This window comes from Carassius auratus, chromosome 6 (genome assembly GCF_003368295.1).
Source record: "Carassius auratus strain Wakin chromosome 6, ASM336829v1, whole genome shotgun sequence".
In the NCBI taxonomy this organism is placed as follows: domain Eukaryota; kingdom Metazoa; phylum Chordata; class Actinopteri; order Cypriniformes; family Cyprinidae; genus Carassius; species Carassius auratus.
The window spans coordinates 18,599,548-18,614,587 of NC_039248.1; the positions used below are offsets into that span (position 1 = coordinate 18,599,548).

General features: G+C 36.6%; 2 protein-coding genes and 1 pseudogene across 4 annotated transcripts in view; 1 reads left to right on the plus strand and 2 right to left on the minus strand.

Annotated features, from left to right (window-relative positions):
- The window catches only part of LOC113099484 (uncharacterized), a 36,866-nt gene extending 35,023 nt beyond the window's left edge, over positions 1-1,843 (minus strand). For both annotated transcript variants that reach the window (XR_003289464.1, XM_026264392.1), the window contains exon 1: positions 1,570-1,843. Coding sequence is in view for 1 of the 2 variants with exons in the window: in XM_026264392.1 (XP_026120177.1) it covers positions 1,570-1,572 (3 nt within the window). In the remaining variant the exon portion in view is untranslated. The remainder of the gene's footprint in view (positions 1-1,569) is intronic.
- Positions 1,844-1,906: 63 nt separating this feature from the next.
- Positions 1,907-6,421, plus strand: LOC113105172 (homocysteine S-methyltransferase YbgG-like; annotated as a pseudogene).
- Positions 6,422-7,502: 1,081 nt separating this feature from the next.
- Positions 7,503-15,038, minus strand: LOC113099439 (basic immunoglobulin-like variable motif-containing protein). Of its 2 annotated transcripts, XM_026264388.1 has the most exons (10): positions 14,924-15,038; positions 12,939-13,496; positions 11,319-11,448; positions 11,144-11,239; positions 10,822-10,926; positions 10,500-10,594; positions 8,672-8,820; positions 8,462-8,541; positions 8,280-8,376; positions 7,503-8,171 (listed from the first exon to the last, which is right to left on the minus strand). In XM_026264388.1, exons 2-10 carry the CDS (start codon positions 13,387-13,389, stop codon positions 7,878-7,880), a joined length of 1,497 nt encoding a protein of 498 aa, XP_026120173.1. In that variant the 5' UTR covers positions 13,390-13,496; positions 14,924-15,038; the 3' UTR covers positions 7,503-7,877. The 2 variants fall into 2 exon arrangements, with proteins under 2 accessions (XP_026120173.1, XP_026120172.1); XM_026264387.1 differs by lacking the exon at positions 8,462-8,541 and having other exon boundaries at positions 8,688-8,820.
- Between the last annotated feature and the right edge of the window lie 2 nt (positions 15,039-15,040).

The following is a 15,040-nucleotide window of genomic DNA, read 5'->3' on the forward strand; positions in this document are numbered from 1 at the left end:
TCCAAGTGTATGCTTAAAACAAGAAAACATATCAATGGGGGAAGAAAAATAATCTTGTTTTCACTCTAAATTAAGTTTATTTGTCTTACCCCACTGACAGATATTTTCTTTTTTCTTTGCGTCTTGAAAATATATCTTGATTTAATAGTGTTTAGATATTTGTAATGGAAAACAAGACAAAAACATTGAGTAATAAAATCATTATTTTGCTGTGTGGTGCAGTGCAGCTTTGTAATATGACAGAAACAACTGATATATTACAACGCTAGCCTACATTTTCATGAGCAAGATAACTGCAGTGTTTGGTTTTCCAGTCTGAAAGAGTACATTTCTGCTTGTAGTCACCCCCTACAGCACAAAGGAGCTATATTTCCACATTCTGCCTGGGTCCAAAGTTACCTGAGGATCTGTACTGTTTGTCTAAGAAGAAATATGGAACTTTTTTTCCTCTGTCGTTGTTGTACTTAAGTGAAAGCATCACAAAAACCCTTTTTTTTTATTTGAATGGAATGAAAGCAGGAATTAAGGCATTTTGAGGGGGTTAAATTAACATTCCAGCACAACAAAATCACAGACTCCTGGTTAATGATCCTGGCCCGATCGAACTGGAAATAGTTGGGCTTATCTACCACCTCTAAAGCTGAAAAATAGGGCTTTCCTCTCAGAGCCCTTCTTGGAAGCTGAGACTTTCTCAGACACCTGCTGTTGCCCTCTGCTATCACTGCAAACATGTCATGCTGTCTGCATGGAGATGGATCAATGTACACGACTTAAGGAGACAGAATGTGAATTGGAAAATAAACATAGTGTAGGAGCACAACAGAGCAAGTAGATGATGGTGAAAGTATCCTGTTACCCAAAAAATAACAAGGCTCAGCTTGTTGAGCAAATGACACTAAAAAAGCATATCATTCCACTTAATGACATTAAAGCTTCTGACTGAACTGGATCTCTAATTTCAGTGGACAATGGCATCCTCCAGCTCCAATATGATGTTGTAGAGCCTCAAGCCAGACAGCTAGCTTTCAAATACAGTTAAAAACAGTTAAGCAGCTTACTGAAACCAGCCAAAACTACATTTAGTCAGATCCATTTTCTTGATTTCTTCCTTTTGTTACTCAAAGAAGCATAAGGAGGCCAATGCTGACATCTACTGGCAGACAAATGAGAGCATTCGGTACGTCGAGAGCTTTTAGATATATTATTTGACAAATTATGCCGTTGCAAAACTGTTTTGCTTTGTAAATTATTATGCATTATCTTCATTTAACTAGGATTTAAATACGTTAGCCTAGACGCGTGTTTACTTGCTTCTTCACTTGTTATGACTTAATGCATCGCTTTATTACAGTTTACATGAGATATGTACTTATGCTATTTAATATTTAGTGCAGACAACACGATTAATCTCAAAGGTTTATGTGAATTGAGTTTCTTTTATTGGGGAAAACCATGGGGAAAACAAACGCCTTCCACTAAAACAACAACAAACATTCATGGTCATATGAGCTGAGTCCATTAATACTCATATCCAAAGAATGGAAAAAATATATATACCTTCTCACTTACCATGTCTGAATTATTTTAAAGGAATGATAACATTTGTTGACTGACAGCCTTTCTTTCGCCTCGCTGTTAAGTCCCATCACCATTGCAACAGCATCAAACGGGCTACCGTCGAATAAAATAATAAACTATTCCTCCTGTGAGCTCGTAACTATATTGCGTGGTGTTTTAGCATTCAGCTAAATTCGATTTTAAGTGTGGTGAGTAAACAGACGTTAAGGGCGCCAATAGTTTACTTATACGAGTCTTACTGTAACCCGGAAGTAGTTTCTGACCACTCGCACATGGGTTTGTTATGGTGTGGACTTTGACACTGTAGTAGTTTCGCTTCGCTATTGTTATGCAGAGCTTCTTACCAGCGCTATGACTACAATTTAAAATCCTTCTAAATTAAGTTTTATCTTAAAAAGTTGCTAATCTCTGACAATGTAAGGATTTCAATTACAGGAAGTTACTTTTACTTATTGTTTACAATAACAAGTGTAATCACGCATATATTGTATTTGCAGGGAGATCCACTAGTATGGAGTGCAATAATTTTGCATACAAACCCACAGGCCATTAAGTACGTACATTACAGGTAATTATAGGCTTTATTATGTTATGTACCTGAGTTGTCAAGCAATGTCTGAAGTGTGAAATGTCATACCTGATGTAAAATATGTTTGCTCTGTATTTATTATACATACAGTGGTTTATTTAATTATTTTAGTTTTATTTTTGAAAAAGTGTTAAATGTAATGCAGTAAAGACATTTAAATTACGTCAATTATGTCGTAATAATGACAAACAAGAAAATATGTCGTTAAAATGACATAACATCTCATTATTATAACAGAATATGTGAATATGTGTTTGGCAGCAGTGCAAATAAATAAATAATAATAAATAAATGTTTCCTATTCATTAAAGAATTCTGGACAAAATATATATATCTGAAAAGACTGGAGTAATGGCTGCTGAAAATTCAGCTTTACCGTCACAGGAGAAGTTTTCTTTTTTTAAATATATTAAAATAGAAAACTGTTATTGTAGATTTTAACAATATTTCACAATATCAGTTTTTTTTAACTGTAATTTTGTATAATAAATACATAAAATAAATACAGCCTTGGTGGACATAAGATACTTGATTCAAAAACATTTTAATGACCCCAAACATTGTTTTGATTGTACATTTATATTTTCCTTCATACATGTATTTACATTTTATCATTTCTATCCAAAAATCTCTCTGTCCTATCAGTCGTTTGCATGCCTCTATTCTGTGAAAATAACTATTTAACATTTGAGGAATGATTGATTTAACTTGTTTTAATAGATATCTTCAAAACGGTTCTGATGTTATAACAACAGTCACATATCAGGCCAGCATTGAGGGGTTTGTAAAATATCTTGATCTCCGTCCCGAGGAGGCTCAGCAGATGATAATGTCAGGGGTTCAACTGGCAAAAGAGTCAGTCCATGAGTTCATGTCTCACGTGTACAATGTAATCTAAAAAAATGAGTAATTCCCCCAGAAGACAGAAGAGAGCCTGTGGTTGCAGGTTCAGTGGGTCCATATGGGGCATTTTTACACGATGGGTCAGAGTACACAGGAGCCTATGAGGACAAGATGACAGTGGAGGTAATGCAGGATGAAGCTCTCTGTCCACCCAAGCCACCAACACATAAGAATATCAAGTGCATGTTTTCTCTTTTGTCCTAGGAGTTGAAAGACTGGCATCGTCCGCAGATTCAGTGCTTAGTAAAAGCCGGAGCTGATCTTGTTGCCATGGAGACCCTTCCAGGTCTCAGAGGCGGAGACTTTGGTGGAAGTACTCAGAGAATTTGTTGAAGCTAAAGCCTGGGTTTCCTTTTCTTATAAGGTGACTGATACATTGCATTATATGATATGTTATCTTATGCCAAATTTCATTCATAAAACACTTGCAACTGTTATAATATTTCAAGCGGGAGGAGATTATCTGAGGTGGTTCAAGTGGCTTGTAGGTCCTCACTGCTGGTGGCCGTAGGGGTGAACTGTTGTCCTGCTCCGTTAGTGAAACTGCTTCTAGAGTCAGCCAAGTCACACAAGAAAGCAGATTTGAGCTGGGTGGTCTATCCTAACAGTGGAGAAGAATGGGACCCCAAGACAGGGTAGGGTTAATCATAAGTTACAATAGAAAGTTATAATTGCTATTGATTTTTGTTTCCATTGAGAATTTCAAGGACCTGAATAAAACAAAAAACAAAACAAATGCACATTTATTTTTGATTGTTTCATCACAGAAATCTTCCCTATCTTAAATAATCGCTCTTTTCTACATCTTTTATTTCTATTTTTGAGATCATATTTATACAGACAAGGCTGTTGTCTGTATTTCATTAAAGAAAAAATAAACACATTTCATAGGGCTTTAAACTGAAATTTGGTAAATTGTGTAAGTTCCATGATTTCAAATAAGAAAGACTTTTCTAATGAACAACAAATTAGTATAACCATAAAAATAAAATAAAAAGGGGGGGGGGGGGTAGAATCCAGAAAAATATATATGGAAAAAACGGAATTTAGAGAAAAAAAATCAAATGGAATTTGGGGAAAAATAATAAAGATTTCATGCAACTGTTTTCAGTATTGATAGACAATTTGATAGTTTTTTATTGCAGCCTTGGTGAGCACGAGATCCTTCTTTTTTTTTGTAAAAATAAACAAAAAACAATCCAAAAAACACAGAGGTAAAACATGTGGGAATCCTGAACTTATTTACTGACTTGTCTCAATAGTTTGATTGTGTGGCTGTTCTGTGGCTATTTCAGATGGAAAACTAAAAAAGGACGTCATTTGCCAAACTAAATCTCGACTGGAAAGAACGAGGGGCTTTGTGGATTGGTTGGTATTGTTTTTACCAGTAAATAAGCTTTACTGCAAACTTATACTACGACTTGTTCTTTCCAGTAGGGATGGGCATTCGATTAAATTTTCTTAGTCGATCGTCGGGAGAATTAACGATCGACTATCGATTAATCATTCATATTTTTATAATATAATTAATTATTTAATTTTTATAATAAAAAAATGCAATGAATACAAAAATACAGCGTGTTTTTCCTCTGTGAGACCTTTATTACAAGATCAACTTGTGGCAGACAGTTAAACTACGTTCAGGCAAACCGAACATATATCCGCGTGCATATGCAGTGCTCTAAAGCAGCGGAACCTGCAGCTGCTAGCAGGCGTTCTTAACCCTTTCGAGTCGATTAACGCATATATGCGTTTTGAGTCTGAATAAAGTGCTTCATTCTTTTTTCTGAGGAAATCCATTTCTCAAATCATCAACCACATCACATCTTTTTGGAGTGAATTATGTCTTAGTCCTCTCATCGCGAAGCAAACAGTAAAATAAAATAAAAACTTGAAGAACAGTCTCGCTGCCTTTTCTTCTGTGTGGGCGTATTCAAGCCGCGCGCTTCAGTTTGAATCTGAATAGCGCGTTCAGCGCGGGGGCGTGGTCACATTAAATATAATGAAGGAAGATATGAAAAACAGACATTGCGTTGTTTTCATATGGATTATTTTATCTCAGAATATTTGTTTTTCGGAAGCACTTGTTTAGTTTAAAAGTAGACATTCCAGGCTTTCTATAGATATCTCTCTCATGTCTCTTCGTTGAGTATTCACGGAGTTACGGTTCATTTTAATGAAATGTTTGTACATGACGATCAGCGGAGACAAAGACTGTAGACAGCGCACCTTGTTTGTTATCTTTATTTTATAAGTGCACAAAGGTTTTTTGTTATTATGTCTGTATCCAAAAAAAACTAGACCCTTTACAGATTCGATTGATGTATTGCTCTTATCTGTACGATTAAAACTGAGAGTGTAATTTATCAGGGGTTATCAGGAGAAAATGACTCAAAACGCATATATGCGTTAATCGACTCGAAAGGGTTAAAGCCTCATGAAAATTTGCCGGGATGCATAGGTACATCATTTGAGTCGTGGCCGTGTTGTACTTAAACACGGCATCGCAATGTTTGCAGTTAACTAGTTCGCTTTTTAAATCAAAATGGTCCCACGCCACACTTCGCCGTGACATCTTCATGATTATTCTTTGAAATCAAAACGGAAGATCACAGATAACCGAGTAGGGTGTCAAATATTGCCCCATAGTGGTAAAATATTTAATTGCTGCCACACAGTGAAATTCATTTAATTGCTTGAAGACTCGCACTACGCAACGCAACCTGCATTAGATTAAAAAAAAATGCTTTAGATTAATCGATAACAAATTAACATGATCGAGGAAAATCTTAACGATCAATTATCGATCGTCGATTAATCATGCCCATCCCTACTTTCCAGTTGCGCTGACTCATGGGGTGTTGATTTCTGTCAACAGTTGGCTGCTGCCGTGTTGTTCCTGCTGATATAACTGAGCTGAAAGAACAACTACATGTGTAGCCATGACTCATCAAGCACCATGACATCATTTAGTTGATTCTGAAATAATGCAGTGATGTGTAAGAAGATGTATAAAGATTTTATTTATAATTAAAAATAATACCAACACACTAGATTCACATGAGTATGAGATTTGTTATGACTTGCACATCATACATTAGATGTTGCTGTGTTAAAGGAAAACCAAATCACTATTCACATGGTATGGAAGCAATCATGCAATCGTAGCTCACAGCGTTTCACAAAGAACGTGATTGTAATCTTTCAAGTTGCTATTTACAATAAGATGGCACCATCTTATTGGACTGTCACAATCAGATCCATTGACATATCAAATTGTCACATTATTAAACAGTCTGATATCTTTATAACGACCTTGACATAGTTTGTTTTTTTTAGACTTACACTAATAAAGCCATTTTTTTCTTCACAAAGAACAGTGTCCTTTTTCAGTACATACTGTCCTCCAATGATCTACCATCAGTAGCATAAAAATCCACCAAATAGCATGTAACTGAAATAAAATGATGCTAAATATTCACTTCATGTTCTTAGTACACTTAAGGTGCGGTCACACCTTTAGTGCAGTTAATTGCACATTCATATAATGATTAGTTTACCCACAATATGTTATGAAAATATGTAGAAAGCAGCATTTTGACCTACAGGACGTGACTCAATGTCTTGGAGAGAGAGCATTTTTAAAGGGGTGGTATGATGCTTTTTTAAAGATCATTATTTTGTGCATTTGGTGTAACAGAATACGTTGACGTAAAACAACAACAACAAAAAAAAAAACATATTTATTCAAATACTTTACATTATTGAAGGTCCTCTATGCCCTGCCTCTTTCAAAAGCATAGTTTTCTACAAAGTCCCTCCTTCCGACAATCGCAGTCTGCTCTGATTGGCCAACTGACCACCGCAAGCACTTGTCGGAAATGTAACACCCCTTTCCAAAATTGCGAGCTTCATCTTTCAAAATTTTATAATGTACTTTGTTTTACCATCAATTCAAGCCCAAAAGGGGAACAGAGTCGTGTGACAGACACAAGTGATGAAGCTCGTATGTGTTTGCAGTGCACAAGCCACGCATGGTTAAGACGGGTGTCTCCACTGTGTGACCCTGTCTCTCTCTCTCTCACACACACGATTCAGACAAGCCAGGTTGTCGTAGCAAAGTCAAAATTACCTCCTCTTCTAGGATCACGATAAACTGCGTTGCTCTTCTGTTGAAAGTAATCTTAAAACTTCCTGTATGGATCTACTTTCGGAAGGCCAAATAAAGTGCTTTTGCTTTCCCCTATATACACACAGCATCTCCCTGACATGGCTGCTTCAACACTAACTGTGGTTACTGATACCACACCTTATTTCTTTGTGTGAACATTTGGGCGGCATTATGCAAATATTTCCACATAGTGACTTAGACATGTGGGTGTGTGTTTGAACAAACAGTTTTAGGGGGGCGTGGTAGTCCTAAATTTGATAAAGAACATCTCTTTGGATTTGAGACTTTAGTCTTTGCAACATTACAGATCTTCTTCATGTACCAAGAGCTTTTAATACTCCAAAGAGAAAGAAATTTTAAATCGCATCATATGACCCCTTTAAGTATTTCTAATCTTAATTTAATGCCACATTACTGAGGGCTCTGGAATTTGCTGTAAAATTGTGGCACCCTCCACAAATGGCTTCTTCCTTATAATTACCGGAGCATTAACCCCAACTTTTGGCTTGCAACCTCATCTATGATATGCAATTCTAACTTTCCACTATTGCTAACAACATGGGAAGGTAAATATTCGTGTTTAAAACTGTCGAAAACTCAAATGGCTCATCAGGAGGAGGGCTGGACACTTTAGATTTAGTCAGTTATGTCTTCATCTAGGTCACTGTCTGGAGAGCTTCTGTGCCTGTACTCTGCTGTGTTGGACAAACGCTTCCAGGCATTCTCAGACTTGTTCCCCATACTGAGGGATCTGCCCAGACGTTTCCCTGCTCGCTCCTCAGAACCGTCCTCTGGCACAGCTTGACCTCTGTGTTCTGGAGCCTGATGTTGGAGATCATGCCTCAGATTTTCCAAATTCAGTGCCCATGGTCCCAACTTTTGCCAGTTGACTCTCTGGAAGGCCATGATGCAATGCAGATTGCCTCCAACCTATAAGGAAATCAGGATGCAACATTCAGACACTGTCCTAAAGACATATTTCTTTATAATATTTAGGTTATTGTAGAAATACCATCACCATAGTTCGAAGTTCCTTACTTTTTTGGTTTTGCGATACTGAATGCCTCTCTCTATGTGGCGAATGTCAAAGTATTCTGGGTTTTGGGTGTTCAGATCCGTCACAATATCTGCCCATCTGATTGTAAACAAGGTCAGAAATGCAGAATCATAATTTGTTCATAATTTCACCAAAGAAAACAATGCCATAAAATGAACCATACTTTTTACAGTGGATTGCAGGGTGTTTCCTGCTTGGTTCACCAATGAGAATCCAGTGCAAATTAATTAATTCCTGATTAGAGTAAGATCTTATAATAGTGGTAGAGGTTAATACAGTAGTTTATGTTTTCATGACTTTTGATAATATGATACTGGTGCACCACAATAAGTGTGGCCCAGGGTCAGTATTAGGCAATAAATGAATGGGAAATTTGCGGTATGTTATACCTGTAAGCTTTGGCTGCTTTTAGTGGTGTAGCTTCATAGCCCACAGGACAGAAGTAGTGATTCTGACAGTGGTAAATGTAGGCCATGGACTCGTCTTTAAGCCCCTGTGTCAGCTTCAGCAGTGCCCCCTCAGCTAGAATGAAGAAACATGCTCTACCACAATATAATGTGCTCTAACAATATATAAACTATAAACCCGATTTCAAAAAAGTTGGGACACTACAAATTGTGAATAGAAAAGGAATGGAATAATTTACAAATATCATAAACTTATATTTTATTCACAATAGAATATAGATAACATATCGAATGTTAAAAGGGAGACATTTTGAAATGGATTTTGGATTTCATGTGAGCTACACATTCCAAAAAAGTTGGGACAGGTAGCAATAAGAGTAAAAGAATAGCTGGAGGACCAATTTTCAACTTATTAGGTCAATTGGCAACATGATTGGGTATAAAAAGAGCCTCTCAGAGTGGCAGTGTCTCTCAGAAGTCAGGATGGGCAGAGGATCACCAATTCCCCCAATGCTGTGGGAAATAATAGTGGAGCAAAACTGCAAAGAGTTTGAAGTTATCATCATCTACAGTGCATAATATCATGCAAAGATTCAGAGAATCTGGAACAATCTCTGTGCGTAAGGGTCAAGGCCAGAAAACCATACTGGATGTCTGTGATCTTCAGGCCCTTAGACGGCTCTGCATCACACGTAGGAAAGCTACTGTAATGGAAAATCACAACATGACCTCAGGAATACTTCCAGAAAACATTGTCGGTTAACACAATCCACCGTACCATTCGCCGTTGCCGGCTAAAACTCTATAGGTCAAAAAAGAAGCCATATCTAAACATGATCCAGAAGCGCAGGCGTTATCTCTGGGCCAAGGCTCATTTAAAATGGACTGTGGCAAAGTTAAAAACTGTTCTGTGGTCAGACAAATCAAAATTTGAAGTTCTTTTTGGCAAACTGGGACGCCATGTCATCCGGACTAAAGAGGACAAGGACAACCCAAGTTGTTATCAGCGCTCAGTTCAGAAGCCTGCAACTATGATGGTATTGGGTTGCATGAGTGCATGTGGCATGGGCAGCTTACACATCTGGAAAGGCATCATCAATGCTGAAAGGTATATCCAAGTTCTAGAACAACATGTGCTCCCAACCAGACATCATCTCTTTCAGGGAAGACCTTGCATTTTCCAACATGACAATGAAATGGCCAGCCTGCAGTCCAGATCTTTCACCCATAGAAAACATTTGGAGCATCATAAAGAGGAAGATGCAAAAAAAAAGAGCTAAGACAATTAAGCAACTATAAGTCTTTATTAGACAAGAAAGGGACAACATTCCTAATCCTAAACTTGAGCAACTTGTCTCCTCAGTCCCCAGACGTTTGCAAACTGTTACAAAAAGAAGAGGGGATGCCACACAGTGGTAAAAATGGCCTTGACCCGACTTTTTTGAGATGTGTCAATGCCATGAAATTTAAAATCAACTTATTTTTCCCTTAAAATCGTACATTTTCTCAGTTAAAACATTTGATATGTCATCTATGTTATATTCTGAATAAAATATTGAAATTTCCACATCATGGCATTCTGTTTTTATTCACATTTTGTACAGTGTCCCAACTTTTTTGGAATCAGATTTGTACATCTGAAAGAAGGCTTAACATAAAGAATAAGGAAATATTATGTGGACTGGATATTGCATTTAAAATACTGTCTGCTTCAACTACATAAAAAGCTTATTTGAAGAACAATATGCTGCTATAGCCTCTTTTCTTATGAAAAATTATTGAAAATTCACACACCTGTCTCTCCCGCTGTCTTGTGCTTGCCATGAGGTTTGTACAGAATGTAAGAGCATCCGCGAACACGAAAATTATCGTTGATTTGTCTGAACCATCTGCAGCAATATAAAAATAGAAAACATACAGGACATTTGATTTTTTATTGAACACTGTACTAATATTTCACTTTATTACTGTTTTGCCTGTATTTTGATCAAATAAATGCAATAAATGGTGAACATAAAGTGACATCTTTTAAGACCCCAAACCTTTTAACAGTGATCGAATGAATCAAAAATGAATTCATGAAACAGTTGAAAAGCAATAAATACAGTAATCTTACCGCATCAAAGTGGCATTGCCAGTGAATGGTCCAAACTTGATGTCTTCAAACGGAGGCTGGAAACCAAGTATGTGCAGGGCTTCTTCTTGAGAAATAGGTGGGAGACTAAAAAAAAATCCCAAAGTTACTCTTTGCAATTTCTACCAGACCACTTTAGAAATCTTAAAATAGATCAAATGAATGTGCTGTTTTTGCGCCGAAAAATACCCATTCCTTTGTATATTTTAGAACAGCTCTATTCAAAGTTTCTATAATTCACCATCTGAAATATTATCGTCAAATGAAAAATGTGCTCATACATTTCATCAAGTAACACACAGACCTGCCTGCTCCTAAAGTACTGTAGAGAAAGTTCCAACAGGAGACAAGAGAGGAGATCCCACATGAGGTCTTATACTGGGGGCGGCTGATGCAGTACCTAGAACATCAGAGGGAACGGTTGTTAAACTTGCACTCTTTGAGTCTCATTTCTCCTTCCAATGAGTGAATGACCGTACCATCTACGGAGGTCCAAGACTTTTCTCTGTTTGATCTCCTCCAGAGACGCTTGTGCTGGGAGATCTTGCAGGTTCCTGCTCGGCCTGTCAGATGATTTCATTTTCTTAGAGTTGAATTTCTTTAAATTACCTGAGAAACAACACAGACTTAATCATTTAATAACATTCTAAGTAATATATTAAGACTCATGCTGGTCAAATTAACACTCACATATCTACTAGGATCAAGTAGATATATTAGCTGTAGGGGGGATAAAGGCAGGCTCAATGTTTAGCTTCATTAAACATACGTAGAGAGCATGATGATTATCATTCCAAATTTACCCTGTGCTCTTCGTCTCGGCAACGATTCCTCAGATCAGCAATCGTGTAGCCATCCGTAGACTTTCTTTTGTTCAAGTAATGAGTGATGGCACACATCCAATACATTCTTTCTATAAACTCTTAAATCTGGGATTAATTACAAATTTAAACATAGTCTGTTAGGTTCTGTGAGGTGAAAACCATGTGTCACAGTCACTAATGTCAATAAGGCCATCTCTGGAGTTACATAAACCACAGCAGATGGACAGTATGAGCTCATTTTCCTGGCATATTATTGCTCAACAGCTTGTAGATTTCCCCGTATTTTATAATTAGTTTTAGTCAGTTTTTTTAATCAGTTTTTTTATAATTAATTTTATATTAGAATTATCTTCTGCTCACCAAGCCTGCATTTATTTGATCCAAAACACAATAAAAACAGTAATATTGTGAAATAGTTTTACTATTTAAAATAACCGCTTTCTATTAGAATTCATTTTTAAATAATGTATTCCTGTGATCGCCAAGCTGATTTTTTTTTACTCCAGTCCAGTCACACGATCCTTTTCTGATTTGCTGCTCAAAAAACACATTATTATAATAATTATTAATATAAATATGTTGAAAACATCTGAGTAGAATTGTTTCAGATTGCTTTAATCAATAGAAAGTTCAGAAGAACAGCATTTATCTGAAATATATATTTTTTTATACATTATAAATGTCTTTATCATCATTCACCTTGGGCTATGAAGCTTTTGATTAATTTGATGCCCCCCCCCCCAAAAAAAAAATAAATAATAATAAATTATACTGATTTCAAGCTTTTGAATGGTAAATTGTATAATGTTAAAAAAATATTTTTATTTCAGATAAATGCTGATCTTTTTATATTTCTATTCATCAAAAAATCCTTAGATAAAAAATGTACCCAACTGTTTTAAATATTAATATTATTTATTAGTTTTTATTAATAAAAACTAAATGCTTCTTGAACAGCAAATCAGCATATTAGAATGATTTCTGAAGGATCACGTGGCACTGAAGACTGGAGTAATGATGCATGGAAATGTTGCGAAATGTTATATATTGTCAAATTCTGGAAGAACTTATAAAAAAATAAAACAAACAATATATATATATATATATATATATATATATATATATATAATTGATTAGTACTATCAACAGAATCTCAATTAATGATTTTACTGACTTCAGCAGATTGAAATAACTATGAATGTATATATGTATAAACACACACACACACACAAACACACACACACAGTACAGTAGTCAACATTTAAAGACACTTACTTGTTCTGGCTTTCCGTGTTAAAACCGCATCAAAATCAGAGGTGTCAATCTCCCAGGCGAGCACAGGCTTGTTGCTGGATGACACAACCTCCATATCACAGTTCCCCCCTGAGTGACTCTGGGAAGGGGTTGTAGCACTGGTCTTGACTAATGATGTGGTGTCTGGGTTGCTCAATGGCGTATCTTCAGATGTGTTAATGGGTCGGGCTCGGTTGAGCAGTGCATAGTCCGAGCAGACGGTGTAGAACTTCTCTCGGGAGTGTGTTACAGGGCAGGTCCATGGAAGCTGGAGCTCTGCGCTGGAGGCCCGTCGTACCCGCAGCGCATCACGCGTCATCGGACTCAGGAAGCTGCGCTCACGCTCATCCTCTCTGGCTGGGGCCCGTGATGGGGCCTCCTGATCAGTACTAGCAGATACCTTGGCGCCTTCACTTTCCACAGTGTTAGGCATTGAACGAAGAACTGGGATGATGGTCAAGAGAATAAGCTACAGATGTGCTCCAGCTGCCACGTACTTGATCCAAGAAGAGAGCTCAAAGAAGGAATCTCATCCAATGACTACAATTAAGAACAAGACAAACAGACATATACTTAGAAACTGAATAGATGAAGAAATGTATGATATATAAAATTAAATAAAAGCAATAATTATAAGGTTTTTCTGTCATACAATTTTGATCAATAAAAAGGGCATTGATTTGAAATAGAAATCATTTGTCTGTACTGGCATTTTTGGTTTCGTTTTAATGCATCCTTGCTCAATAATAGTAATTTAAAAATAAATAAACAAACAAACAAACAGACCTCTTTTTTTTATCAGACCTATTCAAATGAATTTCTGAGACATGTGCATCAGTGTTTTTCTTAGGGTTATGCCAAGTATAGAAATACAACCGTCACAGTCATGAGGATCTCTGATTCAAGGTTTTTTGTCACAAGATTACATTTGTTGAATATGCCACACGGATCCCTAAATAGGAATAATATTTTAATAATTGCTTTGAATTTTAGCCTTTTTCATGGATCTAACACCTAACATAACCAGTTCTGGGAAGTAACTGATTACATGCAATCTGGATTATTTAATCAGATTCCAAAAATTAAGTACTTGTATTACATTTTAAAATTCTCATATGGTTACTTTTTCATGGATTGAATGATTACATACTGTATTTCCTTATTTAAATGTTCCTTTCTAAAAAAAATGCTACCACGCGTCATTCCATTTAGCTTCGAGTAAATTCTCAAAAATAGACGGAATTTAATATTTCAAGGATAACATTTTTCTCTTTTGCTTTGTATGTCAATGGGGTACATTTGATGGTAAGCTTAAGACAAGTTTGATAAAAAGTAGTCAAAATACATTATCTAAAAGGAGCAACTGTTACTAACTACAGTTTTCAGCATGTTATCTGTACTCAGTAGTTTGTAAGTGATCTTCCCAGCTCTGAGCGTAACTACAACCATTAATGTGCACAAAAACAAAGGATTTTTTGTGAACTTTAAGGTGTGGTATGAGACTGTTGCCTCCATTGATTACATAGTCCTAAACTAGGCCAGAGACTGCTATAGATGAAATGTTGAATGAAAATAATAGGCCAGTCACAGCTGACACTGACAGCAGCTTTAAACTATGTTTCGCCGTTTACAGATGGAAGCATCGTACCACGTGGTTGAATTGCTCCTACATCATCATCATCGTCAACAGTAACCAATGTTTAGGTCATTCTGCATCGATGACGGTCGGCAGGCAAGGCAACAATACACTCCAGGACATGATTAACGTACAAGATAAACCGCCGCAATATACGTTTACACCACAACAGACACCGTGTAAATAAGACAGACACATGAATACAGTAATAGCTAAGCAGCATCAACGTAGCCATCAAAAGGCTCTACAAAAGAACATCACGACGCAAACATTTATCCATTGTTACGTAATCATCATTAAAATAATGGAAAAATAGCAAATTTGCACCTACTTGGCCAATTCTGCAAGAATAAATTCATTATAATGCGCTGCGCGACCTCTCTGTTGGATTACCTAACATTAGTTGTGTTTCAACGGACTCTACCAATCTCAAACACAGGGGTGTTGT

Coding starts and splice junctions, on each gene's coding strand:
- LOC113099439 (XM_026264388.1), bottom strand. CDS start 13,389: ATGCCTAACACTGTGGAAAGTGAAGGCGCCAAGGTATCTGCTAGTACT. Junction 11,449..12,938: donor AACACGGAAAGCCAGAACAA/GTAAGTGTCTTT, acceptor GTTGTTTCTCAG/GTAATTTAAAGAAATTCAAC. Junction 8,821..10,499: donor CAAGACAGCGGGAGAGACAG/GTGTGTGAATTT, acceptor TCTTCATTCTAG/CTGAGGGGGCACTGCTGAAG.